The sequence below is a fragment of the Rhinatrema bivittatum genome, chromosome 8 (genome assembly GCF_901001135.1).
Source record: "Rhinatrema bivittatum chromosome 8, aRhiBiv1.1, whole genome shotgun sequence".
In the NCBI taxonomy this organism is placed as follows: domain Eukaryota; kingdom Metazoa; phylum Chordata; class Amphibia; order Gymnophiona; family Rhinatrematidae; genus Rhinatrema; species Rhinatrema bivittatum.
Genome location: NC_042622.1, coordinates 207,215,197 through 207,234,039, shown reverse-complemented (window position 1 = coordinate 207,234,039; position 18,843 = coordinate 207,215,197). Strand labels below are relative to the sequence as shown.

Below are 18,843 nucleotides of genomic sequence, written 5' to 3'. Positions count from 1 at the left end.
AACCCAACTCCGCAGGGTGGTAGGTGGGTTTCCTGAGGACTAACATCCTGCTATCCTAGGAGAACACCTGTTACAGGTAAGCAACTCTGCTTTCTCCTAGGACAAGCAGGATGGTAGTCCTCATGGATGGGTGAATACCAAGCTGCACGCTGCCCCTGGCAATAACAGGACCAACAGCACTAAACTGCGTACCAATGGGCACAACAACAGAAGTGCTGTGGGATGCAACAGGGAGGCTGCAAGAACTGGGCCCTAGGAAGGGAGAGTTAGGTTCTCATGCCTGGAACAGATTACAAAGGACAGGCTGGCCAAAGGTACTGTCTTGACCATCCTTGTCCAAACAGTACTGGGTAGCGAACGTGTGTAGGGAGCTCCACGTCGCAGCCTTGCAGATCTCAGTGATGGGGACTGCACAGATGTGCACCACCGATGCTGCCATGGCTCTGAGTACACCTTAACGTGGCCTCCAATTGGAAGGCCCGCTTGCTCGTAGCAGAAGGATATGCAGTCTGCCAACCAGTTGGACAGGGTCTGCTTGCCCACCACAATGTCAAGTCAGTTTTTGTCAAAGGAGACAAAGAGCTGTGTGGACTGCTTGAGGGCTGCTGTGCGCTCAAGATAAAAGGCAAGAGCACATTTGCAGTCCAGGTTGTGCAGAGCCCGTTCACCCCAGTGGGAATGGGGCCTTGGGAAGAAGGTGGGTAAAACAATGGACTGATTGAGATGGAAATCAGTAACCACCTTAGGCAGGAACTTAGGATGAGTGCGTAAAACCACCCTGTCATGAAAGAACTTTGTATAAGGCGAATACGTCACTAATGCCTGAAGCTTACTGACCGTGCGAGTGGAGGTGTCCGTAACCAGGAAAATGACTTTCCAGGTGAGATGCTTTAGTTCGCAGGAGCGCATAGGTTCAAAGGGAGGTTGAATGAGTCGTGCTAGTACCACATTAAGGTCCCAAGACACGGGGAGCTTTAGCAGTAAATAGTAGGCCCCTCATAAAGCGGCCCACCAAGGGCTGCATGGAAATGAGTCCACCATTTATCTCCTTGTGATAAGCGCTGATCACACTCAGGTGGACTCGGATCAGACTCTGAGAGGGAAACAAGTAGTCCAAAAGTCGCAGAGTGGGGCAGGAGAGAGGATCTAGGCCTTTCGCCTCACACCAGACTGAGAACCTCTTCCATTTCAAACGGTAAGACTTCTGGTGGAAGGCTTTCGGGAAGCCACCAGTACCTGTGACATGTTGTCAGAGAGGTCAAGGGACTGTAAGACTACCCTTTCAACATCCAGGCAGTGAGAACCAGTGGTCGGAGGTTCAGGTGGCACAATCTGCCCTGATCCTGCGAGATCAGGTCGGGGGAGGTGCCCAAACATATAGGCTCCTGGATCGATAGGTCTCGCAGGATCAGGCACCAGACCTGCTGTGGCCAATATGGGGCAACCAGGATCATGGTGCCCCTGTCCTGCTGGAGCTTCATTAGTGTCTTCCCCACCAGTGGGAGTGGAGGATACGCATACAAGAGGCCCTTGCCCCAAAACTGGACGAAGGCATCAGAGCCTGGTTCCTCGTTCTCCCTGTACAGGGAAAAGAAGTGGGGCATTTTGTAATTCCAGGGGGAAGCAAAGAGATCCACATCTCAGTTGCCCCACAGGCGGAAGAGCCTGTCCGCAACTATCTGGTTGAGCGACCACTCATGGGGATGGAAAGTCCAACTTAGGCGGTCTGTCACTACATTGTCCATCCCTGCAAAGTACCGCTCGTAAGAGCATGCCCTTGGACAGTGCCCAGGCCCAGATATGCATCACCTCCTGGCAAAGCATGAAGGAGCCCATCTCTCCCTGCTTGTTTTATGTACCACATCGCAACTTGGTTGTCTGTCTGGATTAAGACTACTTTGTGGGACAAGCGATCCTAGAACACCAAGAGGGCATACCTAATTGCTCATAGTTCCAGGAAGTTTATCTGACCACACACATCCTGTTCCGACAACAAGCCCTGCATGCGAAAATTGTCCACATGTGCTCCCCAGCCCAAGGTGGAGGCAACTGTGATCAGCACTACTTGGGGAGATGGTGTTTGGAAAGGAAGGCCTCTCTCCAAGTTGGGCAACTTCTCTCACCAGGAAAGGAAGGCTCAGAGTGGTGAGGTAATTTGCACCAGTGCTGAGAGGGCCTGGGTGGCTTGGACACTGAGAGTGGAGTGTCCACTGTGTGACGTGCATGGCTAGTCGGGCAAGTAGGGTGACAAGAACGGAGGCTGCCATGTTCCCCAGCAAGCAGAGTAGCACCCTGTCAGAGACCTTCAGACTCCGGCGGACAGAGTGTGCTACTGACGCCAGGGTCTGGGCATGGTCCCGGGGAAGAAACGGTCTGGCGAGGGTTGTATCCAGCAGAGCTCCGATTAATGCCAACTGCTGTGACAGGCTTAGATGAGATTTGGGGAGATTGATCACAAACCCCAGTGACTGCAGCATCTTGTCCGTGAGGCAGAGGGAGTGTAGAGCACCCTCCTGTTTGGTGCTCCTAATGAGCAGGTTGCATAGGTAGGGGAACACGTGCATTCCCCTGCGGTGCAGGTGTGCGCCCAGCACAGCCAGGCATTTTGTGAACACCCTCTGAGCAGAGGATAGGCCGAATGGTAGCACCCAGTATTGGAAGTGCCTGTGCCAGACGAAGCAGAGTTTCTTCCTGTGTGGCGGAAATATGGCTATATGGTCGTAAGCATCCTTCAGATCGAGAGAGCAGAGTCAGTCTCCTTGCAAAGGAGAGGGATCAGGGTGCCTAGGGTGACCATCTTGAAGCATTCTCACTGTAAGAACCTGTTTTAGACTCTCAGATCGAGAATGGGCCGGAGGCTACCTGTTTTCTTTGGTATTAGAAAATACCTAGAGTAGAACCCCCAACCCCACAGAGAGCGGGGCATGGGTTTAATCGCACTGGCCATCAGCAAGGCCGAGAGTTCGGACTCGAGGATTGATTGATGTCCCAAGGGTCCCCTGTTGAGAGTGGTGGGAAGTTCCCCGGGACTGTTTTGAAGTTCAGGCGGTAACCGTGTTTCACGATGGCCAGAACCCACCTATCAGTGGTGATGGGAGCCCAGTGGTCTGCAAAGAGACCTCCAACCAGTGGGCAAGGATCTGCAGGCACCGGGAGTTGGTCTCCGCTTTCTCGCCGCCAGTCAAAAACCCGCAGCTGGGCTGGGGTAAGCTGCTGGTGAGGTCGGCCCCTAGTATGTGTAGCCGGAAGATAGTACCACCTTTGGCGGTAGAAGGGATTGCAAGGTGCTGGTTGTGGAAACCTGCACCCAGAAGACTGTGGGTTGGAGGCGCTAACCGAAAGCTGTTACAAGGTTTCATGGTGGTCCTTGAGCTGAGCCACTGCGTCCCTGACCTTGTCACCGAAGAGATTCTCTCCGGTACAGGGTAGATCGCCAACCTCTCCTGAACTTCCGGACGAAGGTCAGAGGTTCAAAGCCATGCGATGCGCGTTAATGCCCGCGGCCGACACACTGGCCAACGTCTCAAAGACTTCGTAGGTTGTCCACACCTTGTGCTTTCTGGCTTTCAGGCTCTTGTGAACCACTGCATCTAGAGCCTCTTGCTGCTGCTGAGGAAGATTCTCTGCCAGCTCTTGAACTTGTTTCCATAGGTTCCTGTTATACTGGGACATGTACAACTGGTAGGAAGCTATACAGGCGATGAGCATCGCTCCTTGAAAACCTCTCCTATCCAGAGCATCCAGGGCACTATGTTCTTGGCCTGGAGGGGTGGGTGAATGGGTGCGGGATCTCTTTGCCTTTTTAAGGGCAGGCTCGACAACCACAAACTGGTGAGGGAGCTGCCACTTTTGGAAGTCCAGAGCGTTCTGAACCAGCTAGAGGGCATCTGTTTTCCAGTTAACAGGGGGACAGATCCCGGATGCTCCCAGATCCTGTAGAGCAGTTCTAAAAGAATCTCATAGATCAAGATAGCTACCACCTCCTTCAGTAGGTCCACAAACTGGAGGACCTCCAGCATTTTGTGGCGGGCATCCTTTGTGAGGAGTTGGAAGGGGTTGGCTTCTGCCATCGCCCTAACAAAGCCTGAGAAGGAGAGGTCTTCTGGAGGAGAGAGACGTCTCCTCCAGTGGAGAAGGCTCAGAGGGTAAATGGTTGGAGGCCTCGGAAGAGGTCTCCGATGTATCATCCGCCCAGGGGTCATATGGTACATCCTCCTTGCTGACGTCCCCAGGGGGGACGGTGAGGGAGACCACACCCATTCCCCTCAGTAGTGGCATCGAGTGTTGTCTAGACAACATTGGTGCCAGGGGCATCTGGCACTGAGGGAACCAGCGGCCCTGGTACTCCCGATGGAACGGGCTCGGGGAATGGATGCACTGTCGCGGACCTTGGGCTTGGTGGTGCTCCTTCCTCCTCTGAGGATCTGAGGACTGGAATCACTCCGGAGGGTGATCTCGGTGACTGATTGGGGAGCCGAGGAGGCCCTGGGAATCACCTATGTTGGCAAAATGGGCCAACAGGATGTCTAGACACTCCAGCAGGGGAGCTAGCAGAGCAGGTGCTGGTTCCGGTGTCAGTATGGAGGCTGGTGCTGGGGGCAGTTCAACACTCCAAAGGGCACAGAGTACCACCTGCTGCACCCTGCGCTCCAATTCCTCCTGAAAATCTGGCAATCAAAGCACAGTTGATGGAGGAGGAGGTGGATGAGGCATCACCAGAGCCTTCATAGGGGGCCAAGAAGGCTCGGTGCCAGACCCAGAATCTGTGGTGAGTGCCTGGAACTCCCGGGCCTGGAAGAGAAATGGGGTCTCTTCTCCACAGGGTCGCTTCGGGGGAGGCTCAGCATGGGCCGGTGCTCCCCTAGCTTCAGCACCGGTGCCGTGCTATGACAATTACTGGTGCCGGTGATGGTGTTTCCCTCTGTTCTCGGCCCAGTCCTTCTCCAGCGCCAAGGAAACAGACTATCTGGACACCTTCGACTGGTCAGACGACAGAGATGGCTGTTCCCCTGAGCCTTTTTCTTCCCGAGGGGGGATCGGGTGGAACGCGGACGGTGATGCCATGTCTGTGAACCCTTCAGAGGCGATGGAGCCGACTTTTTCGCGCCAAAAACCTGCTCCATTTTGTCCAGCTAGGAACAAAGGCCCTTAGGAGTCATCTGAGCACAGTCGTGGGAAACTCCCAGGCAGAGGATGCAGACCTTGTTCAGATCCGTGATGGACATGGTCCGCAGGCACTGGGGGCATTTCCGAAAACCAGTCAACGCCATAAAAAGCTGGCGAGCGGTTGATAGCTGGCAGCCACCGGAAGGCAACATGCTTGGGAATCGACCGTAAGGAACAGAGAAAAACCGTACCTATTCCAAGATGCTGGGAGAGAACGATAGCGGGAGGGACCCCCACACAGAAGAAATGGATGAAAAAATTCCGATGGAAAAGTATTTGGAAAAAGTTTTGGAGAGAGCTCCTAGACCACGATGGCAACTGCTTCGCGGAAAAAATGAGACTGAAGAGGGACCCTGCGTGGATAGTGGCATGCTCACTGTGCCGGTCAAAGTTTCTAGAACTTTGACACAAGTTTTCTGTGCCAGGCTCCATCTGATGATGTCTCTCATCCGTGAGGACTACCATCTTGCTTGTCCTAGGAGAATGATTGTTTTATGGAAGTTTTACTTATTGAAATATTATAATATGAATATTGGACTGCAACACCTTTCCCCTCAGTCCCTCATTTCTTTTACTGAAGTCTGTGGAAACGTGTTTTAATTATGCAAAGATGTCAATTTTTTATAGCAAAGAAATCGTTTGAAGAGTTTTATTTTGTTTTCAGCAGAGAAGGCAGAATATTGAAATTAATGAGTTTTGTCTTGGCTAGGGGAGCTGATGGATGGCAGAAGAGGACTGGTCCCCTCCAATTTCATTGAACAAGTTTCTGATGATTTGATGACCTTCCAGCCTCCAGAAGGAAATGATCTTTCCCATAGCTCATGCCAAGAAATCAGCTTTTTAAGTGGAAGTATAAGCAGTGTGGAGAGGAGCGATCTTCCAGATGAAGAGGAAACCAGTCTCAGTCCTTTGCCTAACTGTTTACAAGAAGAGAGGGACGAGTGTGGTGATCACATAGCGGTGCCTTATCCAAGAAAACTGAGCTTGATCAAACAACTCTCCAGAAGTATTGTTGTGGGTTGGGAGCCACCACTTTTACCAGCTGGTTGGGGCAATGTGCAGAGCTATAACATTTATGTGGATAGAGAACTGCGACAAAATGTTAGGTTTGGCTCACAAAATAAAGCTTTGATAGAAAAGCTTGATTTAAAGATGAAGACCTATCGGATTTCAGTGCAGAGTGTTACAGAGAAAGGAAATTCTGATAAGTTGCGCTGTAGTTTTCTAATAGGCTTTGGTTTTTCCATAGCACCAACAGAATTAAGAGTACGAGACATCAGTGCCACCTCAGCCGAAATCACTTGGTTCCCAAGCAACAGCAATTATACACATGCTATATTCTTGAATGAGGAAGTGTGTGCTATTACCAAGGCAGGAACTTACTGGTACACCTTCAGAAATTTAAGTCCCAACACGCAATACAAAGTGAAAGTGGAGTCCAGACCACACAAAACACCATGGGAGTTACCCCCAGAGAGGCGGGAACAAAAGTCCACAGTAATACAATTTACTACCCCATCAGCAGGTAAAGCATGAGTAGTCATAGGTCAGGTTTAATAAGTCAGACTTGTATAATCAAAGATTTACACTATAGAAAACAGTACTAATAACACAATTTATCAGCTTTTACAATATGAGGTGTACAATGCAATTTATGACACTGCTAAAGCTTGTGGAGTTGCTTTTCTCTGTTTTTCTGCTCTTATTAAAAACCACTGGCAACAATATAGTTAGAATTCTATCAGTTGTGAAATGTTTTCCTCTATGTAATAGATCCCAGATATCAGTTCTGTCTTCTGCCCTTTCTGATGCTTTTCAACTACACAATATTCTAATTCCTATCCAGCTGTCACCTCTTTCCCAGAGAACATCTTTTGCTAGTCACTATCATCACACTTCTACTTTTCCCCATATTTCTTCCTCTTCCTCTTTTCAGCTGGGGATATCAATCCTGGCCTTCCATCAAAATACTTGAAACCATCACCCTTCCAACATTATTTAGCCCCCTCCTTTCTTTCTTCCTCTCTCCTGTTCCCTCTGGAATACCTACTCTATTTCCTATAAGCTTGCCTTCATTCATGATATCTTTCTCTCTTCAATCCCTCTATCTTCTTGCTTTAAGTAAGTCTTGGCTTTCCCCTGATGATTCTGCTTCTGTTGATGCTCTGTCATGGAGGCTATTTCTCCCACAAACTGTGATATTTTCAACCTCTTGTTCCACTTTAAGCCCACTCCTCTTTTCTTTCTTTGAGGCACACTCCATGTAGCTGTCATCTATCATCCCCTGATAAGTCTCTTTCTAATTTCCTTGCTAACTTTGATTTCTTGCTTTCCTTCTTCCTTGAGCCATCTTGCCCTACTCTTATTCTTTGGAATTTCAATTTCCATGTTGATGGCCCCCTAACTCCTTTGCCTCAGTATTCCTTGACTTAACCTTTTCATTTGATCTCAAACTATGTTCTTCTGCTTCCTCTTACCAGCATGTCTATTGCCTTGATCGTGTCCTCGCTTCCAGCTGCACACTATCTTCAATAGGATTCTTCCCCTCTCTGACTATCTGATAACCTTCACTCTTAAACACCCTCCCATCCAATCACCACTAGCACCTTCAGAAACATCCGGGCTGGTCACCATGGTGTTCTCTCCAGAACTTTCATCCCTCCTTCCCTCTACATCCTTGTCTGATCCAGTTAATGAGGCAGTTTCTTCTAATAACTCTTATATTCTTCTCTGCTTTAGACACTCTTGCTATACTATTAGTTTATTATGTTAGTCTCATTTACCTTTATTATAAATTGCACTGCTTTTCCTTGGTAAAGATTTGCGATTAAGTATGAAATTAAAATAAATTAAACTACCCCTCCATCATATAAGGCATGCCAAAACCCCCAACCTTGGCCCACTTCGAGTTCACTTCCTATATTCCTGTTTCTGCTCTGCAGAATGTCTCTCACTGAACTGTTCCTATGCTGTTTTCATTCATTTCAAATTTTCATGCTTACGTCCATTCGGTTTGCTATTATTCTTGCCAAGCAAGATTATGTCCATCTTGTCAGACTTTCCTCTAACCCCAGCTGTCTTTATCATGCCCGCCTCCCCCTCTCAAACTGGCTCTGCTACCAGTCTGCTGTCACTTTTCACCAAGACTATGGCTGATTTATTTCATGAAAAAAACTAAGATTAATTGTGAATTCTCCTCTAGACTGCCACCTGTGCCCCCACTTCATTCACCTCCCCTTCCTTTGGCCTCTGCCACATTTTTTCCTTTTCTAAAATCATGGAGAAGGAAATCACCCATCTCTCCTCCAAAATCACTACTTATTCCTCTGACCTCATCCCCACCTAACTCCTCATTCTGTCTTGTTTTACAGCCATCCCTTCGATTTATCATTTCCTCAGTCAATCATTTGCCACTGCACTGTCTCTTCTTCCTTCAAACATGCCGTGATCATGCCATGCCTCAAAAACCTTCACTTGGACCCAATCTGCCTGCCTCATCTCCCTCCTCCCTTTTGAATCCAAACTACTTGAATGTGCCATTCAACTCCACTGTCTTGGCTTTCTTTCGTCTCAGGCTGTTTTGGATCTGCTCCAATATGGCTTATGCCTTTTTACATTCCACAGAAGTGCTCTCTCCAGAATCTTCAGTGACTTTTGTGGCAAGTCCAATGGCCATTATTCGATCCTCGTCCTTCTTGACATATCCACTGCTTTTGACACTATTGATCACCATCTATTGATCAGCATCTTGACATGCTGTACTTGATTGGATTTACTGTGTCCTCTAGTGGTTCTTCCACCATTGCTATTCCACTATCTGTCAGTGTGCCTCAAGACTGTCCTGGGCACTCTTGTCTTTTCTATCCACACTTCTTCCCTTGGTGCTCAGATTTTCTTCCACATTTTTCAGTGCCACTTTTATGCGGACTCAAAGATCTACCTCTCGATGCCAGAAATTTCACTGTAATCCAGTCCCAAATTTCAGCCTGCTTGTCTGATATCTCTGTGTGGATATCCTGCTGCCACCTTAAACTTAACATGACCAAGAAGGAACTTCTTGTCTTTCCTCTCAAAACCTGCTTCCTCTATTTCCTCTTTTTCTATATCTGTGGATGGCATTCTTATCCTCCATTATCTTTGATGCCTTTCTCTCTTTCTCTACACAAATCCAAGACACTTCTAAAATGTCTATTCTTCCTCTATAACATTACTAAAAATTATTCCTTCTATTCTGAGCATGCCAGCAAAACCTTCATCCACATACTTATCACCGCCCACTTAGATTACTACAACTTGCTCTTGGCTGGCCTCTCATTGAACCATCTTTCTCCCTTGCAGTCTATTCAAAATTCAGCTGCACAATTTTTCTTTTTTCAGCGTCACTACAACCATGTAGCCCCCTTCTCAAGTTGCTACATTGGCTTCCTGTCCAATTCTGCAGAGAGTTCAAGTTTCACTCTGCAGCTCCTCATTAACTATCTTCTCTTTTCTCTCCCTGCACCCTTCCTTGTGAACTTTGTTCGTTGGGCAAGTTGCTCTTATTTGTGCTCTTCTCCTCCACTGCCAACTCCTGACTCCACATTTTCCTCCTTGCTATGCCGTATACTTGGAATAAACTGAGTCCATACGTCTTACTCACCATTTCAAAACTATTAAATCCTGAGTACTTCTTCTTTATATTACACTTCTTCTAGATTCTTGTTTATCATGTATGTTTGTCTTGATTAGATTGTGTAAGCTCCTTCAAGCAGAGACTTTCTCTTGTGTCTGAGAATGTCTAGTAGCACTTTAAAAATTTAGTTGTAGTAGTTGAACCAGTATGAATAATGAAATGAGTTGATATGCATGTGAGAGACAAATGGGATCCAAGCTACTGTCTTGGAAGCTATTAGACCACAAAAGCAAGCACATTACTTTATTCTTTCTTCTAGGGCCGCCTGATGCTCCACTTGATGTCCAAGTAGAACTTGGCCCTTCACATGGAATTCTCCTTATAAGCTGGCTACCAGTAACTATTGATGCAGCTGGAACATCCAATGGAGTCAGAGTCACTGGCTATGCTGTTTATGCTGATGGACAAAAGGTAAAATGCCTTACAAGAATTGCTTAGCAAGTGTATATACAGACATTTGCCTTGCCTTTCAGAAGAACCTAGCTTTTTGCCAGGAAGCATACATGTTGTAGCAGATATCACATTATATAGGCAGTTTATTAAAATATTTTAGGCTAGTACCAATAGTACTGAATATGTATGTTGTGGGAAAGTCATTTTAAAAGTCTGTTCCATTGAATACTCAGGATGTACGCTCTCAAGGGTGATAGAAGTTCAAGAAGATAACTGTGGTTCTCAATCCAGTACTTAGGCTCCTCTGCTAGTCACGTTTTCAGGGTATCCAGTGAAAATGCATGAGATTTTTTGCATGCATTGGGTCTAAGAACGAGGTTGCAATTGCATTGGTTGCTGGTAGAGGCTAGATGTAAATTCAAATGTTTGATTTCCTAGCATGTAGACAGATGGACTCAAGACCAGTGGGTTTATGCTCCCCTGCCAGCAGATGGAGACGGAGCAAGCTGATGTCACAGTATACATAACCCTGCAGTGACCCCAGCCTGCCAGTATTCTCCATCTCTAGCAGATGGTGGATGTGCATCTCCCTATGGGGATTGCTTTGAACTTTTTGAAAGGAGAACTTTGAAATTCTAAATTCAGGAAAAGAAAGCCCTACTGTCCTGCGGTGATACCTAAAGTCCCTCCCCCCAATTGAGAATTCCTGAGGTGATTTCCATGGTCCCTCTAAGGTGTGCTTTGGTGCAGTAGCTGGGTTTCCCGGCATGGACTTAACTGATAGTAAAGCTGAAAGGCAGCGGGTACAGGAGGCAGAGTGCAGCGGTAACGGCAGAGGCCTTCTCCCCCCACAGCTGGAGACCATCTCTGTACTCAGCCAGTAAGCGCTGAACTCAGGTATAAAGTTAAAAAAAAAAAAAAAAGAAAAAAGAAAGCTTTATCTGAATCAGAGACAGGTTTCAGGACTTCCTCCAGTCTCCGTTCTCGGCGCATTGTGCCGACGTTCGTTCCTGCTCCCGTTGAGGTTGAGGAACTGGGCAACCCGGTGGATTGAGCGGCCCCCAGTGGGCTAGGCCCCGCACTTCGGATTTTTTCTTGCAGGCCATGTGGTAGGCCACAACAGCCGTTTTTGCGCACTCTTGTGCATGTTCTGCTGCCCACTATAGGCTGTCGATGTGCGCAGTGTCGGCTGTGCACAAGCTTTGTGCCCTCTGTTTTTGGGCGCACTTTTTATACGCACAAACCTTTTTATGCGCTTAAATTGGTGCACAGGTTGTGCGTGCACCTTGCCTCGCTTTCTTCTAGACACTTATTATTTGCGCGCATTTCACTTTCGAGCGTGCGCCATTCTGACACACGTTTACTGCAGCAATGGCGCCAGTAAGCAAGAAGCCTAAGCATCTTCCTATTTGTGTTGCCTGTCATATTAGGGCTTCTCAACCTGACCTGGCTTCTAACCTGTCAGTGCTGTTCATATGCTCAGGGAGAGTTGTCTTCCTCAGGTTTTGCTAAGCCTGGCTCTTCCCATTCTTTTGATGGGCTGGTCACGGCCTTGACTGGGGGGATGCCAGATCTTGGTTCTCCTTTGGCTGGCTCCTCCGCTGGCAAGGGCAGTTCTGTAAGACCAGCTCCAGTTCCTTCTGAGCTTGTTCTGGACCTGGCTACTTTTTCTTGGGTAGAATTTTTTCAAGGCTTATAAGCCTTTCTTCAGGCGCAGTCCTCCGCTTCCCCCATTTCTGTCTGGTCAGATCCTCAGCCGGTGGCTCCTCCCTCTTCCAGCCCTATGCTTAAGCACCAGGGCTCGCTCCGGCTCCCTGTGGGTGTTCCCAATAGGAATCCAGATGGCACTGATGATGAGGTTGATCCGGATTCCCTGGAACATGGGGAAATTCCTCCAGGGCTGGAACTGTATCGAACCATGTTGTGGTTCTTTCATTTAGATGAACTGCTGGCCCTGATTTCCCAGACCTTGAAACAGCTGGGTGTTCAGATGCTATGTCAGAGCCGAGGAAGAATCCGATTTTGGTTTCCTTATGAAAAACCTCTGTTTTTACTGGTGATGGATGCCATCCAGGAATTGATTGATCTGGAATAGAATGCCCCAGAGGCAAATTATAAAGGTGGTCGGACATTGGAAGGCCTGTTTTTCCAAAGTGGATGCTTTGGTATGTGCCATGTCTAAGTGGACGACTATTCCTGTAGAGGGAGGAGCGGCCTTGAAGGATGTATATGATAGGATTGAGGCTATTCCTAAGCAAGCCTTTGAGGCAGTGGTGATGAATTTACAGATTGACTCCTGTTGTGCTCCAGTGGTGAGATCTTGTCTGCTTCTCTCTCAGGAGGTTGATGAGTCTGGAGGGCATTCCAGAGCAGTTATAGAGCCTGCTGCCACCTTTTTAGCAAACACAGACTGTGATTTGGCCCAGACCTCGGCCAGAGGAGTGGCTTCAGTGATAGTGGCAAGGCATCAATTCTGGTTGTGAAATTGGTCAGCTGACACAGCTTCTAAAGCCAATCTTATCAAGATGCCCTTTAAAGGCTCACTCTTGTTTGGGAATGACTTGGAGAAACTGGCCAGAAAGTGGGGTGAGTCTCCGATGCCTCAGTTGCCGGAGGATAAGAAGCAGTTACAGCGCCTCTTTGGTAAAAGGGGTCATTGCCGAGATTTCAGGTATTCTCGTCCCTACAAAGGGATGACCTTTCAGTGGACTCGGCCTTTCAGTAGGTCTCAGTCCTTTTGTTCCCAGCAGCCCAAGAGAGTAGTGGGCTCGGGTGGTGGACCTTCCCGAGCTTCCCAATGAAGGATTGCTGGCACTCCTGGAACACGAGATGGGGGATGTCTCTCTCTCTCTCTCTTTTATTGGAGGTGGGTTGAGATCGCATCGGACCAGTGGGTCCTGGAGGTGATACGCAAAGGGTGTACACTGGAATTTCACAGTATTCCTCTCAGGACGTATTCATGGTGTCCCCTTACCACTCCCCGCAGAAGAAGCAGGCACGCTTCAAAGACTGAGGGCAGTAGTTCCGGTGCCCACATCTCAAAGTATGTGGTGATATTCCATTTATTTGGTTCTGCCCAAGAAGGAGGGCTCCTTTCATCCCATCTTGGATCTCAAGAGGGTCACCCGTCACTTGAAGGTGACTCATTGTCAAATGGAAACCTTAAGCTCTATAATAATGGCAGTGCAGTCGGGAATTTCTGACCTCCTTGGATCTGTCCGAGGCTTATCTTCATATTCCCATCCGATTGGAACACCAACATTTTCTATGCTTTGCAGTGTTGGAAGTGCCATTATCAGTTTTGGGCTCTGCCTTTTGGTCTCGCCACCACTCCCAGAACGTTTTCCAAGATTATGGTGGTTGTAGCGGTGGCCTTGCAAAAAGGAATCTTGGTGCACCCATATTTGGATGACTGGCTGATTCGATCCAAGTCTCAGGAAGAGCGCCACCTGGTGACACACAAGGTGATATCCTTATTCTCAAAGGACAAGCAGGATGGTAGTCCTCACATATGGGTGACGACATAGGATGGAGCCCAATCACGGAACACTTTCATCAAAGTCTCTAGAAGTTTGACTGGCCCCTACTGGGCATGCCCAGCATGGCACAAAACCAGCAGCCAGCAGGGGTCCCTCTTCAGTCTTCTTTTTTCCGCGCAGCAGTAGCCATGTAGGTTAAGGAGCTCCAGAGAGATTCCTGACAGGAATTTTCCTCACGGAATTACTAAAAACTTTCATACCTCATAGGAGTCCCTCCTTCGAATTTTTGACTCCACGGTACTCCGGAAAGTTTTTACCCATTTTTGGTTGATTCCCGTCTAGTTTGGCCCTTGCGGCCTACTGGCCGTCGACTGTACTGCGGCTAAATTTTTCAAAGGCTATGGCATCGGGGTTCTGTCGGTGCCCGGACTGTACTCGCACCATGTCCATAACAGACCCGCATAAAGTCTGTGTAATATGTCTCGGGTGCAAGCATGATGTCCTGACTTGCACCAAATGTGCCTTAATGACACCAAAAGGTCGCAAGGCCAGAATGGAGAAAATGGAACTTCTCTTCCATTCTCAAACTCCGACGCCATCTATTGAATCGATGTAGTCTGAACCGGCACCATCCACTTCGCGCCAGTATCGGCCACGGGCCGGTGACCGTCCGGCGTCGACGACTTCTCGGCCTTCGACTACCTCTACTCCCCTCAGGACCAAAGGGATCGTAGAGAAAAACATCGGCATTCACACCGCAAGTCTCGGACCATCGAGGAAGGAAAATCTTCGACCTCGTTATCGTCCGAGCCGCCATCGAAGAAACCCCATCCAGAAAAGGCACCGACCCTTTCTACGACCGGGTCACCGAGGCAATCCTCACCCGGACGGGTATCGGGAGCCGCGACTCCGCCTTTAATGGTGGTCCCTCCGGCTATGCCTCTGCCTCCTTCTTCCCTTCCGGAGCCGGGGCTGCTTGCTCCAGGTCTCCGTGAAGAACTGGACCGGATGGTTCAGGAGGCCATCGATTAGGCGATGCACAGACTCCAAGGTCCCCCGGTGCCGGTCGCGGAACTGACCATCGATCCCATTCCGACAGCATTGGCACCGCTGCTCTCAAAGATGGAAGCGCTCATAGCCGCTTTTACACCGGTGAATCCTGGGTCCACCGATGGCTCCAGTGCCATCCCCGCTTACCCTGTCATCGGGAGGGGAAACACCGTTCCGCATTCCTCCATCGGGAGTCCTTCCGATGCCTCAACCATCGATGCGGATGCGCCCGTCGGTGCCCCCGATCCATCCATCGATACCCTCGATGCCTGCACCGGTGCCCTCGATGCCTTCATCGGTGCCTCCAGTACTTCCCTCAATGCCTTCAGATCCTAGACCAGGACCTTCAGGAATACCATCGTCCCGTCCTTCTCAGGTTCCTACAGGGACAGGTGCTGATCCCTACGACACCTGGACTGACGATTCATCTCAAGACACCAATGATTTACCATCGCCACCTTCTCCTACTGAAAGTAGGAAGCGTTCTCCTCCAGAGCACTTGTCCTTCATAAATTTTGTGAAAGAAATGTCTGAATTGGTTCCCTTCCAATTACAGACTGAGCAAGATGATAGGCTCCAAATGATGGAGCTGTTACAATTCCTGGATGCTCCCAAGGAAATAACCTCCACCCCTATTCACCAGGTTCTTTTGGATCTCCTCAAAAAGAACTGGGAACACCCTAGTTCTGTTGCTCCAATCAACAGAAAAGCTGATACCACTTATTTGGTCCTGTCAGCCACAGGATTCCAGAAACCTCAGCTGAATCACCAATCTGTGGTTGTAGAATCTGCCCAAAAGAGGGCAAAAACATCAAAACCCCACTCTTCTTTTCCCCCATGTAAGGAACAGAAATTCCTGGATGCATTGGCTGGCGTGTCTTCCAGGGATCAATGCTTATCTCTCGGATCGCCTCCTACCAGCTGTAAATGACCCAGTACAACAGGTCTTATTCAAGCAGATACAGGACTTTGCAGAGCCCCTGCCTCAGCAATTCCAGGAAAGCTTCAAACCCTGGTACACAAGTGTTTCGAGGCAGGCAAGCATGAAATAAGATCCTCTTACGATATCTTATTTATTTATAATTTTTATATACCGACATTCTTACATTATTATTATTATATCATTACATTTCTCAGGGTTATCACCTGAACTTTCTCTCCATCCCACCAGACTCCCCACCTCTACCGACATGGAGAGTATCCGACCACTCACTACTCCTGGAGCAGGAGGTCTCCCTCCTCCTCCAGTCCAGAGCAATAGAGCCCGTGCCCTACTCCTACTTTCTAATCCCCAAAAATTCAGGCGGCATTCGTCCAATTCTGGACCTAGTGCCCTCAAGTACCTCCACCGAGAAACGTTCAAGATGGTAACATTGGGTTCTCTCCTTCCTCTTCTGCAAAAAGGAGACTGGCTCTGCTCTCTCAATCTCCAAGACGCGTACACACACATTGCAATAACTCCATCTCATCGCAGGTTCCTGAGATTTCTGGTAGGCCCCAAGCATTATCAGTACCGAGTGCTACCATTCGGCCTGGCATCTGCACCACGAGTCTTCACCAAGTGCCTCATAGTATTTGCAACCTTCTTCAGGACTCAAGGTGTTCACGTCTACCCCTATCTAGACGATTGGTTGATCAGGGCTCCCACTCAGCAAGCTGCTCTGTCATCCCTACGTCTTACTTTACACACTCTGATTTCGCTAGGATTTCTCGTCAACTACACGAAATCCTGCTTAGTCCCATCTCAAACTTTATTATTCATAGGGGCAGACTTGGACACCTTACAGGCAAAGGCATTTCTGCCTCGACAGCGAGCTCTCACTCTCATCTCTCGCACACTAGCTACAGTCTTGGCACTGCACGTCTGCACGCCTCTTCCTCATCCTGCTGGGACACATGGCGTCCTCAGTGTAGGTCACCCCAATGGCCCGCTTGGCCATGAGTCATGCAGTGGACTCTGAGGTCACAATGGACTCAGTCCGTCCAACCTCTATTGACCACTGTCCACATAACCGACTCACTTCGTCAGTCTCTAGCCTGGTGGAAAAATCAGATCAATCTCCTCCAAGGCCTACCCTTCCAGGCTCCAGACCCTCAAATAATTCTCACCACCGATGCTTCCAACCTCGGTTGGGGAGCCCATGTCACCGATTTGCAGACACAAGGAGCTTGGTCTCCAGAGGAAGCCAAAAACCAAATCAATTTCCTGGAGCTGCGAGCAATCAGTAATGCTCTCAGGGTCTTTCAGGATCGCCTTTCCAATCAGGTCATCCTGATTCAGACGGACAACCAGGTGGCCATGTGGTACATCAACAAACAGGGAGGGACGGGCTCCTACCTACTGTGTCAGGAAGCTGCACAGATATGGGCGGAGGCCCTCTCCCATTCGAAGTACCTAAGGGGCCACCTACTCGCCTGGAGTGGACAATGTGTTGGCGGACAACCTAAGTCGCACTTTCCATCTGCACGAGTGGTCCCTCAACCCACAGTAGCGGACTCACTATTCCAATGTTGGGGTTATTCTCGCATAGACCTCTTTGCGTCACCTCAAAACCGCAAAGTCCTTTGCTCTCTCAGTCACAGCCAACACTCTTAGCCAAGAGATGCGTTCTCCCTCTCATGGGCAACAGGTCTCCTATATGCATTTCCTCCACTTCCACTTCTCTCGAAGACTCTCGTGAAGTTACGTCAGTACAAGGGACACACAATCCTGATAGCACCTCACTGGCCTCGACAAGTGTGGTTTCCAAAACTTCAGGATCTCTCCATTCGCAGGCACATTCCATTGGGAAAGAACCCGCTTCTCATCTCTGAATGATGGGTGCCTGCACCACCCCAATCTTCAAGCTTTGTCCCTGATGGCATGGATGTTGAAAGGTTGATTCTTCAGCCACTTAACCTTTCGGAGCCAGTTTCCCGTGTCCTGATTGCTTCACGGAAGCCTTCCATGAGAAAGTCTTACCTCTACAAATGGAACAGGTTTAAGTCATGGTGTTCTTCTCAATCCCTTGATCCCTTTACCTGTTCCACCACGAAGTTTCTAGACTATCTCTGGCACTTGTCAGAATCAGGTCTAAAAACTTCCATCAGAATGCATTTCAGTGCGGTGGCCGCCTTCCATAAAGGTGTCGGGGACATTCCTATTTCAGTACAACCCCTCGTAACACATTTTCTGAAAGGCTTGCTTCACTTCAAGCCTCCACTGCGCCCTCCGGCCCCTTCTTGGGACCTCTATCTGGTTTTGGGTCGGCTCATGAAACCACCATTCGAGCCTCTCCAATCCTGTGATCTTCGCTATCTCACGTGGAAAGTGAATTTTCTTTTGGCGATCACATCCGCTCGCAGAGCTAGTGAGTTACAGGCCCTAGTTATCTATCCACCTTACACTAAACTTCTGCAAGACCGGGCAGTTCTCCGTACTCACCCTAAGTTCTTACCTAAGTTAGTAACGGAGTTTCACATTAATCAATCCATTATACCTCCTACCTTCTTTCCCAGGCCCCACTCCAATCTAGGAGAACAGGCTCTGCATACCCTTGATAGTAAACGGGCTCTAGCATTCTATCTAGACCTTGCAGCTGCCCACAGGAAAAGCACTCAATTGTTTGTCTCTTTCCATTCCATCAAATTGGGGGAGCCTGTGGGTAAGCAGACTCTCTCCTCCTGGTTAGCGGACTGCATATCCTTTTGCTATCAGCAAACAGGCATTCTGCTTCAAGACAGTGTTAAAGCACACTCTGTGAGGGCCATGGCGACTTAAGTAGCACACCTACGCTCTGTGCCGCTTCGTGACATCTGCAGGGCTGCTACCTGGAGTTTTCTCCATACCTTTACAGCCCATTATTGTTTAGACAAGGCCGGAAGACAAGATTCCATCTTCGGCCAATCTGTCTTGCGCAACCTTTTTACAACGTGATGTACCAACACCCTTCTGCCTGCCTGTTAGGGTTCAGGATGCCCTCTACCAAATTCCACCCCAGTCCTTGTGCCTATTGCACATCTTGGGTACATTTGGTGCATTTCTCAGACATCCTCAGCTCGGTACTCATCCATATGAGAGGACTACCATCCTGCTTGTCCTGT

The 18,843-nt window shown here is 48.8% G+C and overlaps 1 protein-coding gene across 1 annotated transcript in view; it reads left to right on the top strand.

Annotated features, from left to right (window-relative positions):
• Positions 1–18,843, top strand: part of TSPOAP1 (TSPO associated protein 1) — a 1,024,985-nt gene that overhangs the window by 624,208 nt on the left and 381,934 nt on the right. Inside the window, exons 18-19 of the mRNA XM_029613537.1 lie at positions 5,876–6,691; positions 10,098–10,249. Coding sequence (XP_029469397.1) covers positions 5,876–6,691; positions 10,098–10,249 — 968 coding nt within the window. The remainder of the gene's footprint in view (positions 1–5,875; positions 6,692–10,097; positions 10,250–18,843) is intronic.